Source organism: Cibotium barometz, chromosome 9 (genome assembly GCF_041138505.1).
Source record: "Cibotium barometz isolate CiBa-2024 chromosome 9, ASM4113850v1, whole genome shotgun sequence".
Lineage (NCBI taxonomy): Eukaryota > Viridiplantae > Streptophyta > Polypodiopsida > Cyatheales > Cibotiaceae > Cibotium > Cibotium barometz.
Genome location: NC_141054.1, coordinates 7921951 through 7936708, shown reverse-complemented (window position 1 = coordinate 7936708; position 14758 = coordinate 7921951). Strand labels below are relative to the sequence as shown.

At 39.3% G+C, this 14758-nt stretch overlaps 1 protein-coding gene across 2 annotated transcripts; it reads right to left on the bottom strand.

Annotated features, from left to right (window-relative positions):
- Nucleotides 1-513: 513 nt before the first annotated feature.
- On the bottom strand, nucleotides 514-5250 carry LOC147635218 (spermidine synthase 1-like). 2 transcript variants are annotated; one of them, XM_086802433.1, is made up of 10 exons: nucleotides 4903-5250; nucleotides 4088-4164; nucleotides 3769-3891; nucleotides 3016-3120; nucleotides 2790-2862; nucleotides 2558-2629; nucleotides 2282-2477; nucleotides 1802-1958; nucleotides 1560-1650; nucleotides 514-853 (listed from the first exon to the last, which is right to left on the bottom strand). In XM_086802433.1, exons 1-9 carry the CDS (start codon nucleotides 5186-5188, stop codon nucleotides 1576-1578), a joined length of 1164 nt encoding a protein of 387 aa, XP_086658559.1. In that variant the 5' UTR covers nucleotides 5189-5250; the 3' UTR covers nucleotides 514-853; nucleotides 1560-1575. The 2 variants fall into 2 exon arrangements, with proteins under 2 accessions (XP_086658559.1, XP_086658560.1); XM_086802434.1 differs by having other exon boundaries at nucleotides 514-858; nucleotides 4903-5249.
- Between the last annotated feature and the right edge of the window lie 9508 nt (nucleotides 5251-14758).

Below are 14758 nucleotides of genomic sequence, written 5' to 3'. Positions count from 1 at the left end.
TTCACTCACACCACACCGTTAATCAAAATGAAGGGGAACAATGTGCCTTGTTGACAAAAGGCGTTCACCTTCAAAGTCCCGGTATAAACACACCTAGTTTTTGCCCAACAAGACCAACAATGGCATAGATTCTCATGTTATGGATGTAAATATGTTCCTAAACTATAAGGGCTTACCAACTCAAGAGACCCTTAGTGAACTTAATAGTGGCGACTGGCCAAAACATCTCCGAGGCCTCCCAAAACCCTTCACTTGGCATGTCATTGACACTTCTATCATGTAGCCCTATCCATCAATGAAAACGTACTCGACAATGGCAAGGATGCATGTTATAGCAAGTATCATCAATCATGATTCACAAGACTCCTCTTTCAATAGCCTGCTACCAGAGGTTTAAAGAAGATACGAGGTATAAAGCATGAGCAAGCTCATCCAGGCCATGAGTAATTGTATACAAGCCAACCCATGCCCATTGCCCACCTACTTGCTCAACCACATTTGTCTAGCCGATACATAGAGTAGGGTAAACCTCAAAAAATAAGTATTCCACATGGAAGTGATTTGTTTCAAGTGCAATGTCAAAAGATGCCAAGAAGGCTCCAATATTAAGTTTACAGATATACATCATAGTCTGCAACACCTCTAATTGCTCTCTAAAGACGTAATTTCTTCATATCACAAGAAAGACACTAGTATGAACTACAGTAAAAAGCCCATAAAACTACACGCATGGGTGCACACTCTTCTTCGAAAAAGTTCCCAAAATTGTGAGAAGGAAAGCCAATGTCGCTGAACCCATTGAAGCAGAGCTCGCCCATGGATTTGGGCCTTCGACATAATGCTATTTTATCACCTGCACTAAGACATGATAACTCAAGCAAATCACATAGCTATTTCTAAAAAAATGGAAAGAACTCAAATATGCCTAAAGAAAGGTGCTCTCTCTCTCTCTCTCTCTCTCTCTCTCTCTCTCTCTCTCACACACACACACACACACACATACAAATGCATGTGCACATATAGAGATCCCAAGGTTAAATCCCATTCCCTGCAATTCCGTACTGTCATTTGGATGATATGTGGTTCACTGGCTTGGCTATGACATTAAAAGACTCATCTCTCTCCCTTCCTTTTCTCCCCCTCTTTCTCTGGCTTGGCTATGACATTAAAAGACTATCTCATCCCATCTCCCTTCCCTTTCTCCCTCACCTTCCAGCTTGGGTATCACATTAGAAGACCTCTCTCTCTCTCTCTCTCTCTAGCATAGAGGTTTAGGCATTGAGCTCTTAACTGAGAGACCTTGGTTCAAGTCCCATTCCCTGCACTTTAGTGCTGTCATATGGATCATATGTGATGCGATCCGCTGGCTTGGCGATTATATTGAAAGACTCAAGGGTTTCTCTCTCTCTCTCTCTCTCTCTCTCTCTCTCTCTTCCACAGAAGACATGCCCATTAAGAGAAATTTGCCTCTTGTTTAGCAAAGGGAGGTTGGAAGCAGCATAAGATAGCACAACCATTGAATAAGCATTGCAGGCAACCAGTGAAAATTGTTCAGCTACCTCCAAACAGGAACATCTATGTTGTCGAAAGTAAAACTGGCTCCAAAGCTTTTTGGACAAATTGCGGCAGACAGAATGCTGCAGTGTGCATCTGCACTCAAAAAAAAAACTACAAACTTAAGCCAAAGGCACTGTAAAGAAAAATAAGTTCCGGTCACGCTCCCATTGATGCACCAATCAGAAGCTTTTATAAGGATCAAAGCAAGCAAGGAAAACTAAGTATTTATGGCCTGGAAAAAAACCTCGGAGTTATAAAATTTCCGTGGTCTGGAGGAGTTCACAGCTTCTACGCTAGTTAATGTACTGACTGCCTCGTCTAGCTTCTCAATAGGGTTTACCGGTTGATGGAAATTGACCTCTCGACCTTCTTTGGAGCACAGCATGAATCCAATAACGCCACTTAGGAAACACAGCAAGAAAATATTGTCAGATTGTGAGCCTCTTTTACATCTGCATTAAGGCTGGATACACTAACTTCCCCGCCCATCTGATGGGGCAGGGAGTTGGAGAAAGATTGCCCATCCCTCCCCAATGAAAGCAGCCTGGATGGACCCCTGCTGACCTGCTGACAGGCACAGGCTAGTTTGTGTACCCAGCCTAATATGATGATATCCTTTCACAAGAATGACTACAGCCAGGCCCCAGGGTCATGAGATACCAACCAGCCTGTCAAACCTCAAAACAAAATTCAATGCCATAAAATGGCTAAATGTATTTCATACCTTGGATAAGTTGGCACACTGGTCCACGCATAGTTAACTGAACCTTTGAACGTTTGCCGACAAACTGAAAAGATGTCTTGAATAATATGCAGATGCAACCATAAACTTTCAGCTTGTGTACAGACAACACCCCCTGGGCGCAACACCCTTGCTAATGACTCAAAAAAAGGCTTCTCAAATAGTTGCTGGGCAGGACCTGCACGAAAGTAAATGATTAAGAAACACATTTTGCAAAAATGTGGCCAATAACAAGAAAACCTACACAAGCTGTAGCACCTATGGGATCAGAAGAATCCACTATTACTGCATCATAAAATCCTTCAGACACATCTCTGAGGAAGGCAGAACCTGCAGACAAACACGATAAAGACAATCTTGATCTGCCAATTTACTTTGCCTTACTAAAGAAGCCACCTGACTCAAACCTGCAGATACATACAAACCCCTAGTCCTTCAAACAATCTTACAGGAAATGTCACAGTAATGAACTCTCAGCTATGTCCTTTACCATCCCCAATGAAGAGCTTTACTCTGGGATCATCATATCCGACTGCAATGTCAGGGAAAAACTTCTTTGCCACCTGCACATCGTTAAACAAGATTGCATATATAAACATGAAGATTCATTGACACGTACATACATGCGTACATAGGTAGCTACGTACGTATGCATGTACGAACGTATGTAGGTGCAAATGATAGAACATATAAACCTCAACCACAAGGCCCCTCACATCAACAACCATCTTGTCAATTTCACATATATCGATTTGCTCTATCGATCTATGCCGAGAGACCTCCCTCAACACACCTCCATCACCTCCACCTATCACAAGAACCTGCAAAAATCCAAAATCTAGATTGTCAAGCATACTTGTGACTTATGCTCAGACCTTGACAAAGAGAGAGAGTCTTGAATAAACAAAAGAATTTTGAGCTTTCAAGAATTGCCTTGGAAAGACTCTAAAGGAAATGTCCACCATACCAGCCCCTATCTAAACATTTACCATCTTGCACACGGAATCTCTCTCTAGTGTTAGGAGGTTTACACACTTCGTGGGTGGAATCGAGCAAAGGTCCCAAAGGTGCACCTTAGGATTGAGTCGGACAGCCACCATCGCTTTACACACCATTTTATGGCTTCCACAGGTTGGAGCTAACAGAGCTGCTGACTGGGTGGAAACAAATTTGATATTCATTGCCGGGAGACCTTGCCTGGCAGTGGTATGGGCAGGCACTTTACCATCCTAGCAAACCATGCTTAGGATGTAACAAACAATGGCTGGTCTTTTATATACAACATCTCACTCCCTGCCACATGACCTCATAGGCTGCTTTCATAGGCCAGTGTTTCCTATCTACCACACATGATCTTAGTGGTTAGTAGGGACTGATACATGAGACATTCTAAGCAGTAGTAGCAGGTCTTTAGGTTTCTATGATCAGGAGCCAGGCCAATAATTTGAAAAAATAAGTACTTTACCAACCTTTTTTGGGTCAGGAATCGAGCAAAGTGGGAGATGAGAGATCATCTCTTGATAAGCACACTCGTCACGCTCAGTCAACTGGATCACACCATCCAGGACCAGCACTTTCCCATATGTTGCAGACTGCCATCACAACACATTAGTTCGACATGTCGTGTGTAAGTGCAAGGACAGCATTTGAGCTCACTGCTCCTTGAAAAGACCTCATCAATACCATACCACACATACCCATTTGGTCATGGCGAATGCATCTGCGTAAGAATTGATTTTAAGATTAGAGAGCTTCCCTGATTTGGAAAGTCCACCTTAAACAACAAACCTGAAAAACGAGAACATCTTGATAGTCTGACTTCCCTTCAAATAAAATCTCCTCCACTTTCAGTGAGTGTGCCTCCCCTAGAAATACAAAGCCACAACAACCATAAAACGTCTCTCTCTCTCTCTCTCTCTCTCTCTCTCTCTCTCTCACACACACACACACACACAAACAGCAACAAGATTGCTATTCAGGCTGACAAATTTGTAAAGTACCTCATTACTGAATCTTTATATAGCCAGACCTCCTGCATATAATTCAAAACATCTGCAAACATAAACAGGTGCATGCCTGCACTGACTCTAAGTTCTCTGAAGGACCTTCAGAGTACGTTCCCAACATTGCCAGAAGCAGTGCAAGACTTGAGACATGAAGTTTCTGTCCCAACATGGTTAGAAAAGACTAGCAAAGCCTAAAAAGGGGGTTCCACGTGAGAAACTTTAAGGTTACTTACTCCTAAGGCAAAGAGATTTGCACGCAACACATACTTGCACAAAACCACCGTTAGAGTTACCAATTGCGCAGGGCTTCCAGGCCATGTCTACATACGTCATTACTGGTTTCCGCTTAAGCAGAAGCCATAGCTAGGGCGTCCATTTGTGCAGTGTCCATAGCTAGGGTTTGCAAAGTCCATAGCTAGGGTGAGGCAATAGCTATGATTTCGATTAGTGCAGAGGCCATACCTACGGTTTCATTAGTGCAGAGGCCATAGTCGGCGTTTCCACTTGCGCACAAGCCATTGCTACTTGTGCAGAGAACAAAACGAAAGCATTTTGAACAGAGAGAGGGTGAAGAAGAACAGAGTAGGGTGGGATTACCTGGCCACATTGGGCTGATTTCTGAGAACCATCCCGGGATGACAGTGGAGATGTTGGCTCGTCCAGACCCGGGTTGAGCGTCCGCCATAGCCATGGGAGATCGAGGACAACAGAACTCGAGGGGCGTTTTATAGCTGCATTTCTCGCCGTCAGAGCGGGGCCTCTTACAGTGCACATCGACGCCATCATCATCCTGATGGTGGTGCCCTCCCGCGGCAAGAAAGCTGACAGGCTCGGTGAGCTCTTCTAGCGTTTCCGACGATGCCACTTCTACGGTTTCCGCCATCGCCGCTTCGACGGCCTTTTCCTGCCCATAAAAAAAACAGTGGAAAGGACACACTAGAAGGGTGGTAAGGCTTTTGCAAATGATTAGCAAACTTTTAGGCCAAAAAAACCTGCCCGACGGGCCCACCAAAACCCAAACTGTTGGAACTTGACCCTTGGACCCCTAGGGCTGGTCTTTGCTAAATTGCCTGCCCAGAGTTTTGGTCATGCATTCCCTTTACACACAGAATGGGCTAGGCGTTCCCTTTACACACATTTGCGTCTCCGCCCAGCTACAGTGCATTCATGGCCACCCATATTTTTGCAAAAGTTTGGAGCGCCCACTCCGCTCTGTCGTGCACTGGCCGTTTTTTATCAGTAAGGAGATGGACGAAACTAGGTGGACAATCAGTATGTGGGCAACGACGTTTGTAAAGCTCTTATGTTAGTCTACAAGAAACTGGTGGAGCCCACACCGTGAACGTGTTCGATCATGTATATCTTTGGACTACCTCGACACGTTTATATTTTACAACCCACGAGATAAGATAATACCAATTCCATTGTCCATATAGGTAATGATGCAAGAAGTTGTTGCCCAACAAAACACATTTTTGTGTTGTATTATGTTGTAAATAAGTGTACATGTTCTTCCAATCACAAAAGTTTGACAATGAGAGCCTACATTAGATACAGGCCTTCTATCATGCCCTAGTGATGGGAAGCTCAAACTTTAATCCATTTAATGTCCATGAAGAACAAGGTTGCATAGAATGCCAATTACATACCCCATTACAAAAGTTGTGTGTATCTAATTGGACCCATTCTAATTGGTCAATGGCGATGAGTACATGCCTCTGGCTATGTTCCTTGAAGGAAAAGAAAGGTAGGTTTGCAACTACCTTACAACGGCTTGTGGTGCTAATATAAGAATGTGCTTAAAGTTCACACTAAGTCCCATGTTGGTATTTTTTTGGAGGAAAACACCATAATGGAGGATATGCTTTGATCTTTAAGGGATGCCTTAACACTCTTCTTTATTTATTGAATTTTTTTTGTAAGTCCACCATCTCTCTCTCTCTCTCTCTCTCTCTCTCTCTCTCTCTCTCTCTCTCTCTCTCTCTCTCGTTTACATAGTTCGTATTTCTTTGACGAGCTCTTTGAGGAGCTATTATGATTGTCAGCTTAGACTATGCCTATTAAGGTTGTAACTCCATTAAAACTAAGCAAACTAGTTGCTTAGACTATGCCTATTAAGGTTGTAACTCCATTAAAACTATTAAGCTTAGACTATGCCTATTAAGGTTGTAACTCCATTAAAACTAAGCAAACTAGTTGCTTGATTTTAAAAGGGGATTCAAAATACTTATGTGAATAATAGTGGCAGAAAAGCAAGTAAGATGATAGCTTTGATAGGAGCGTCTTGGATAGTCATAAGGGTTGCATTTGTGAGATAGGTATCCTTAAGTAGGATTTGCATACAATGTTGTTAACCTATGGTTTTACCATGAATATGAGACCTTTTGGATTGCTCATGTTGACCCAATCACTATATAGTGACTATGAAGGATGGCGTGGATGGAATGGGTGCACACTTGTGAGTAGGAATCTTCATGCAATACCATGCCATTGTGTTGGCCACTATAAAAGGGTAATGTGTAACTCATGCTCGTGTATAGCTATATATGGGAACAATATACAAAGGAAGTCCTTATTAAAAAGTTAGTACAGACATTTGAATAAAGGCTCTATATAGATGAATGCAAGATCATCTTCTTTGTATTGCTTTACATTCCAAATTAGTGGACTCATTTGAATGAAGGCTCTAAATAGATAAGTCATCTTCTTTGCATTGCTTAGCATTCCAAATAAGTGGATGAAACTTAAACATCCAAGGCTATAATCACATAATTAAATACACCATGAGTGTGATGATACAAGCAAACCCATGGTTCACAAACAACTGCCAAATTTGTGTGGTCTTATTATTTGTTAGCTTTGGTGAGCTCGCATAGCCATACAAGAGCCGCCCCAAACTAATGTATCATCACAAGCCTATGAAACTTTTGTGAATGCCACCTTATTTTTTGCTAACAAGATAGGCTCTTTTAAGTGGTCTTAATCTGGTCTTTCTATTAAAAATTTTGGAAGAGCTTCAGACGTTCTTGGCTTCATAGGTTGAAAGGTTCTTGTTGGCAGATTGAAACTTTTGGCTTTGAGTATAGTAATTCCTTGATAAAATCAAGAGGGAAAATGTCTAATAGAAGATAAGTTTAAAGTAAAGGCTAGAGACTCTAGTAAAAAGGCTCTACCACATGTGATTGTGTGTGTGTGAATACATGTAAAAAGACTTTACAAACACGAGTGGAATTAAAGTAAATAAGTTTCTACACTAGAGGCCCACCCATGTGTAACATGGGTAGGTTAAGTCCATGCCCATAAATATATTTGGTGGTTTAGGTATTCCTTTGACAAGTTATTATGATTACTTATGTCTGTTGAGATTAGAAAAGAAATTCTAGTTAGGGAGGATCATAATAAGAGAACCTCCATGATTAAAGAGCTAATCTAATTAAGTAAGGGTTAATGTAATGCTTAAGTAATGGCACACTTAATCAAGACACAGTCTCATAAATCACACTCTAAAATGAGCAAAGGAGCACATCATTATATAGATTCTCATGGAATCTTCTAGATCCACCATCAATTCCACTCCCAGAGGCTTCACAGCATCAAGGGACACTTTGACACCTCATTGCCTCCATCACTTGTTGGGAATATACCTTGGACTTTGGCATCTACCCTTCTTACTTGTCCTTGTTACATTTATCTCAACATATAACCTTTACACCAATTCTTTTATAGCTCAAAACATTAAGGTGCATACCCTTCATCACTTGTTTTTCAACACTCCCCCTTAAGTGATGAATCCTTGATGATACATATACTAGTCCTACACTCTTAGAGTGGTCCCAGTTTGGTTCTTGGGCTACAATGCTTTACACAAGGGTAGGATAGGGTTACAACACAACGGTGGAGCCATGCCCTTTCAATTTACTTGCTCATGGCCAGTCCGAGAGCCTTCACTCTCCACACACAACATTTTGATGCATGGGACTTGACTTTTTTGGCCAATTATAAAAATATGGTATTTGGTGAAAATGTACACTTTGTTATAGACCCTTGCAATGTGAAATCATGTATTGATGTTAAGATGACGACCTCATTGCAGCTAAAGTAATGGTACTTTCTTTGAAAACCCAAAAGCTCAACCTCCATGTGACTTGAGCGAGCACTTGTAAGACTGCTTGTGTCAAAGAAATCGGATTCTTTTTAAACACAAACCTTAAGACCCTTTGGTTTTAGAACTCTTTACACTTAAAAAAGTGAATAACCCTAAGGATTTATACAAGGAGGTCAAAGAGAAGGCTACCTCATACTATGGCATTGATTATGGTGATGCCACCTTTTCGATGAATACTCAAACAACCGGAACTTGTTGTGAGCTAGGAGAAGAATGCTCAATTTGCTCTGTGAAGGCTTGTTTTCGATGAACCTTTATGTTCTCCTCTGCTTGTGTTGGCCGATGGAGATGAACTTTGTACTTCTGCGAGCTATTGGTTTGCTATAGTAATTGAGGTAGATTTTTAGTTGATTTATTACAACTTGCTTAAGCTGAGAGCCATTTTCTCTATGTAGCTCACTACTTTTACTCTAAGAAAAGGAGGATAAGCTCAAATGTAGAGGAAAATGATGGTTATGAATGTACAATATCTCTCTCTCAACTTTTGCAAAAAATAAAAATAAAAAAATCTCTCCTCTCTAAATAAGGTTTGATTTTCTTAATTAAGAACTAATGATGCCTAATGAGTTAATAATCATAACCAAATTAAATAGACCTAACCTAAGCTATGATACCCAAGGAATTAATAATCCTAACCTAATTAACTAGATCTAACCTAAGCTATGATACCAAGAATTGTCCTAAACTAACGAGACCTAGCCTAAACTTTGATAAATTCTAGGTAGGGAGGATCATAATATCATAATGAGAGACAAACTCCATGAGAGACAATGATAAATAACCTCTGCACGAATGCTTTCATGGCTTATTAAATGCATGCTCCCCCTCATTCCTCCAATTGTACCCTTCATCCTTGTTTTTCACACTTAGAACTTAATTAAAACTAAGCAACTAGGTGCTTGATTTTAAAACTAGATTCAAAATAGTTATGTGAATAATAGTGTTAGAAAAGTAAGCAAAATGAGGATAAGAGAGCTTCAAGAGGAGGGTCTTGGATAGTGATAGGGGTTGTAACTCGTAAGGTAGGTCTCCTTAAGTAGGAATTGCCTATAGTATATCAACCTATAGTTTGAACAACATGAAAAAGACACATTAGGAATAGCCATATCCACCACATTTACATTAACTACATGTGGACTATAGAGGGTGTATGGACAATGAAAATGACATGTTAGGAATATCCACATTTACATTAACTACATGTGGACTATAGAGGGTGTATGGACAATGAAAATGACATGTTAGGAATATCCATATCCACCATGTTTACATTAACTACATGAGGACTATAGAGGGTTGTATGGACGATGGCATGGATGGAATATGGGGCAAACTTATAAGTATGAGTCTTCATATAATCCCAAGTCATTGTGTTGGCCACAGGTGATAGTTGTGTAACTCATGCTTGTGTTTAGCTATATATGGGAACTATTCGTATACGTGAAGTCATTTAAAAATGTTAGCACACTCTATAGATTCAAGGCACAATGTCATTTTTTTGCATTGCTTAAGATTCCAAATCACATTATGAAATATTCTATGTCATTGTGTTGGCCACCACAGGTGATAATTATGTAGCTTATGCTTGTGTTTAGCTATATATGGGAACTATCCATATACATGAACTCATTTAAAAAATGTTAGAATGCTCTATTGATTCAAGGCACAACGTCATTTTTTTGCATTGCTTAATATTACAAATCACATTATGAAATAGACCATAGTAAACCTATAGTTCTCCAACTCTCAAAATTGTGTGTTGTTAACCTTGGTGAACTCACATAGTCATACAAGAGCCACTTTAAACTAATGTATCATCAATGTTTATGAATTCTTTGAAGTATAATAAGTTAGGCTCTTTTAAGTGGTCTGAATCTAGCTTTTATATGAAGTTTTAGAAAGAACAACATATGCTCATCCCTCCATGTTAAAAACATATCCCTGGTGGCCATCCTACACTAGATGGTCCTCCTTGTCTACCTATCCCATCTTTGTTAACATTGTCCCTACACCAAAATTCCATGATGGAGAGAGAGAGAGAGAGAGAGAGAGAGAGAGAGAGAGAGAGAGAGAGAGAGAGAGAGAGAGATATGAAATGAAATGTTATATTAACATCTTCAAAAAGCCAAAGTGACCTATGAGACCAAAGTTACAACCATGTGACATCTGATACACTGATTGATTTTAACAATCAGTGAGGCCAAATATGACCAATGGGACACATTCATTTGTTACAAGGTGCAAATGGGACGACCCGTACAAGCACATATGTTTGTTACAATCCCATAACATCAATTAATCCTTTAGGCTGAGAAGATAAATAAACAAAGGAAAAGAAAAGAAAACTTATTGGTTTTCTAGTGTGTCTCCTATTGGAAAAATACTAGATGGATAGTCGAAAGTTATATAAGCCAGAGACTAAGAGTGCTAAAACGCCTGCACATGTGCCTCTTTTGTGTTCTTGTGAGATTCCACCTTGTTGAGATGGTGCTTGACTTCCTACAACCGCTTCTTTAGCTTCAAGTTCTCCCTTTGTAGTGAAGCATTTCCTTGCAAAGGTAAGTAACCCATTCATTATGATGTGATGGGAGGATTCCTTGGTGAACCATGTTTACATATATAGTTTCTTTCCCCTAACCATGTTTACATGCACTCATCCCTTTATAACTAAGGAATAGATTTTCTTGTTTTGTACTAACTGATAAAGATAGTGAGCAAGAGATCAATCGAGTAAGACAAAATTGAGCTAGAGCTCAAGTCGAAGTCGAGGAGAAGCTAGTAATAGTTGATAAGGCATTGGGGCATAGGGGAAATGTAATTCTAGTGCAAGGTACACATCTTTTATAGAGTAGCTAAACGAAGAAGGAGGGACATGTGGTGTAGGATGGCCATAAGCCATATTTTGTTAACATGCAAGGATGAGGGAGTGGGGCAAGTCATATGGCACATGCACAAGATTATGTGGGAAATCCCCCTAGGTTATTTGTTGGAAATATTATATACAACTATAATGGAAAGGGGTACAAGCTACATGGAGTCCACATGGCTTATGCTGCTCACTTCCTCTATTTATGAGTGGACCAAATTTTTATAGGTGGAAGTTTATAGCCCTCTTTCATGTAATGCCAAACCATTCCATCATTCCTCCCCCCCAAAAAGCCCCTTCTAACACACCATGCAAACTAAAAAAATTATCTTCCTCCCTCTCTCCCTCCCTCCCTCCCTCTCTCTCTCTCTCTCTCTCACTAACTTTCATGAGTTAGCAATTTTTTTATTCGAGTGTTTGAGAGGGATGGGGAAGCAAAAGATGGAACTTTGTTTTCTAAAAGGCCTCCCCTCATTTTATTACTAGAACTCTATCCTATATTAGCCAAGTTAAGGTAAGAGATGGTATGGATGAGTACATGAAATCCTATTAGAGGAGGAGATTGTGGAAATAATCCAATAATCCTACTAGAGGAGGAGATTGTTTTGTGGCAATAATCCAATAATTCGATAAATGTTGTTATTACTTATACCCATGAGCTCAATTTCACATAATTAATAGCCCTCTCCTTCACACGTGTGGAGCATGGGCCGTCTTCCTCATTTTTCTTTAAACACTCTTTTCCTCTTCCCTTTTCCACGTGTGTGTACAAAGGGCCTTCTCTCTTCAACTTTTCCTCCTCCTCTCTCTCTCTCTCTCTCTCTCTCACACACACACACACACACACACACACACACATTTGTTTTTCTTGTTTCTTATGCATAGTCAGCTTTTATCTTTTGACAACTTGGGTATAGATTTCTTTCACCTTTGTCTTTTCCTTTTTGCAACTTGGGGATTGTTGGAAAGGTAGATGGTGGTGGCCACATCATGATGGGGATCATATGGAAAGGATAGAAGATGGTTAGAAGGCTCAAAGGGGATGGATAATGATTCTATCACAATGCTAGTGTGGTTTAGGAGGGATGGTTATAGGATCAGCTACATATTTCATTATTCATCTTTAATATTTTTGCATCCTCCTTAGTGGTGCAAGGACTCTCTTACAAAGATAAAGGAAAACTTGTGTCTTAAAAGGCACGCTCCTTCGCATTATATCTTATTACCCTCTCACATGGATTCTCCTTTGAGTGAATAATTTACCTTGCTTTATGAATTTGAATTCTTTATAAAACTTCCAAGCCTTGATTAAAAACCTTATGCATCCTTCTGTTGACAAGGTTTATGTCATCTTATAATGATTGGTGAAAATCATATCCATTTCCTTCTCTTTAGCCTTATACTTAAATGCTCAATTTTGTTGGTGCTTTGTGGTCTCCTTCTCTTCCCTTTTTTTAAACTTTACGAGTCATTTTCTCCCAATTCTTTAAAAAAAACTTTACTTGGCATTTCCTCCTCTTTGGTCTTATACTTAAATGCCCAATTACGTCGGTGCTTTATGGTCTCCTTCTCTTCCTCTTTTTTAAAACTTTACAACTCGTTTTCTCCCAATTCTTAAAAAAAAAACTTTACTTGGCACAAGTCAACGTTTGCATGAGCGTGAGGATCTAGAACAAAGGATCAATGTGCCCTTATTCAAAGACTTCATATAATAGTTATTCAAAAAGAACTTATGAGTGTTATGTTTTGTAATGGGATATGAGTTAATGGATAGCAATGAAAATGAATAATCTTTGTTTCTTTTGAAATTTAAGAAAAAACTCTCATTACTTTTTTATTAAAAAATATGCTTTAGCAATATCCAATTTTTTATGTTATGTGCAAAAGGTGGGCATTTGGGAAAAAAATCCCATCATTCCTTTTAAAATTTCAACTTGCATAGAGCTTTATTATCTTGGATGGATAAAGAATATTTGGGAGTTGTAATGTGTAGTCGTGTCTAGTCATCTTTAAAGGTAAGTGTAATATTTAGCTATCTAAAGTGGCTAAAGACTTTACATTCTAGACGCAACTTGAGCACTAAGAGAAAATGCAATTATAGTGGAATAGTTTGTGTACTTACAATCATGATAAATATCTTCCATAACATATATTTTACTTTTCCAATTATTGAGGTCAAATTATACACTTATTGTTACATTTGAAATGGTTTGAAATTCCAATTTTAATGCTCATCATTGATGCACATGGAGTTGTTTGAAAGCGAACACGTTCATTACGCCTTTATGTATGTCTTCACATGCCTTTGACCTTTGTTTATTAGAGCAAGATGTTTAAACCCAAGTTGAGGTCTTTACGTGGCTTAACAAGGTCTATAGTTAATGCAACCAACAATCATTATTCTCTAAATGACGCATGGGAAATAGCACATTTAAGGTCACTACTAATCCACTCTTACTTCAACATGAGCTTACAATTTTCCTTGCACATCTGTAGTAAACCTCCCTCTCCTTCAACCTTCTTGTCCACCAACCTACATTTACACATGCACATGTGCACAAACATCCAATTTTTGTATGGAAAAACTAAGCATTTTCTAGTGCAAGATATACGAAAAAAATTCCATGATACGCCCTCGATATTCATGTTCCCATTTTTGTCATTTGTACCTTCCTTGAGATTCCAATGGTTTTCTTCTCTATCATCCTTGATATTCAATTCTGCCAATGTCATTTATGCCATCCAAGATTATATAATCATTGTATTATTCCACAAAAGATAGAAGAAAATGTATCCTCTATATATTGTCCTTTCATTCAAGTTCAGTCAAATTTATTTTCTATATGAATCAAATTTTGAAATGTCCTTATATTTTGAACCCTGTTGGGAAAATCTCTCTCTCTCTCTCTCTCTCTCTCTCTCTCTCTCTCTCTCTCTCTCTCTCTCTCTCTCTCTCTCTCTCTCATTTTAAGTGAGACGATGTAAATGTGTAGTCTTTAATTTATATTACCATTGTGGCCACCACGAGCTTACCGTTACAATAATGGACATACAATAGACCAATCAAATGTACACATTTTTTGGACCTAAGCCCAAATAATATCCTTACAAGGTCTTTTTTGAGCTGGGGCTAGTGTATGAACATATTTTTGTGTGCATCTAGGCTGAAAATTTAAAGGTACATGAAATATAGGTGCTTGCATGTAATAATGCATGTCCCCCCACCTTCCATAATATAGGTGCTTGCATGTAATAATGCACATCTCCCCACCTTCGGTAATTTGAAAGTCCTGGCAAGTGTAGCTAGGGTGTTTTGCAATAGTGACATCATATCTTTCACCTCTATAATGGAAGAATTGCATGTCTCCATTACAAATATCTCATGCTCTAGTTTGGAGCATTTTATATAGTTGTAAAGATTT

Bases quoted from the DNA above. Each gene is read 5' to 3' on its own strand.
- LOC147635218 (XM_086802433.1), bottom strand. From the start codon at position 5,188: ATGGCGGAAACCGTAGAAGTGGCATCGTCGGAAACGCTAGAAGAGCTC. The intron at 2,863-3,015 runs GTGAGGGGCCTT...AACGATGTGCAG, and splicing joins TTGACAAGATGGTTGTTGAT to GTGGCAAAGAAGTTTTTCCC. The intron at 1,959-2,281 runs GTATGAAATACA...GTGTTTCCTAAG, and splicing joins AGTGTGCCAACTTATCCAAG to TGGCGTTATTGGATTCATGC.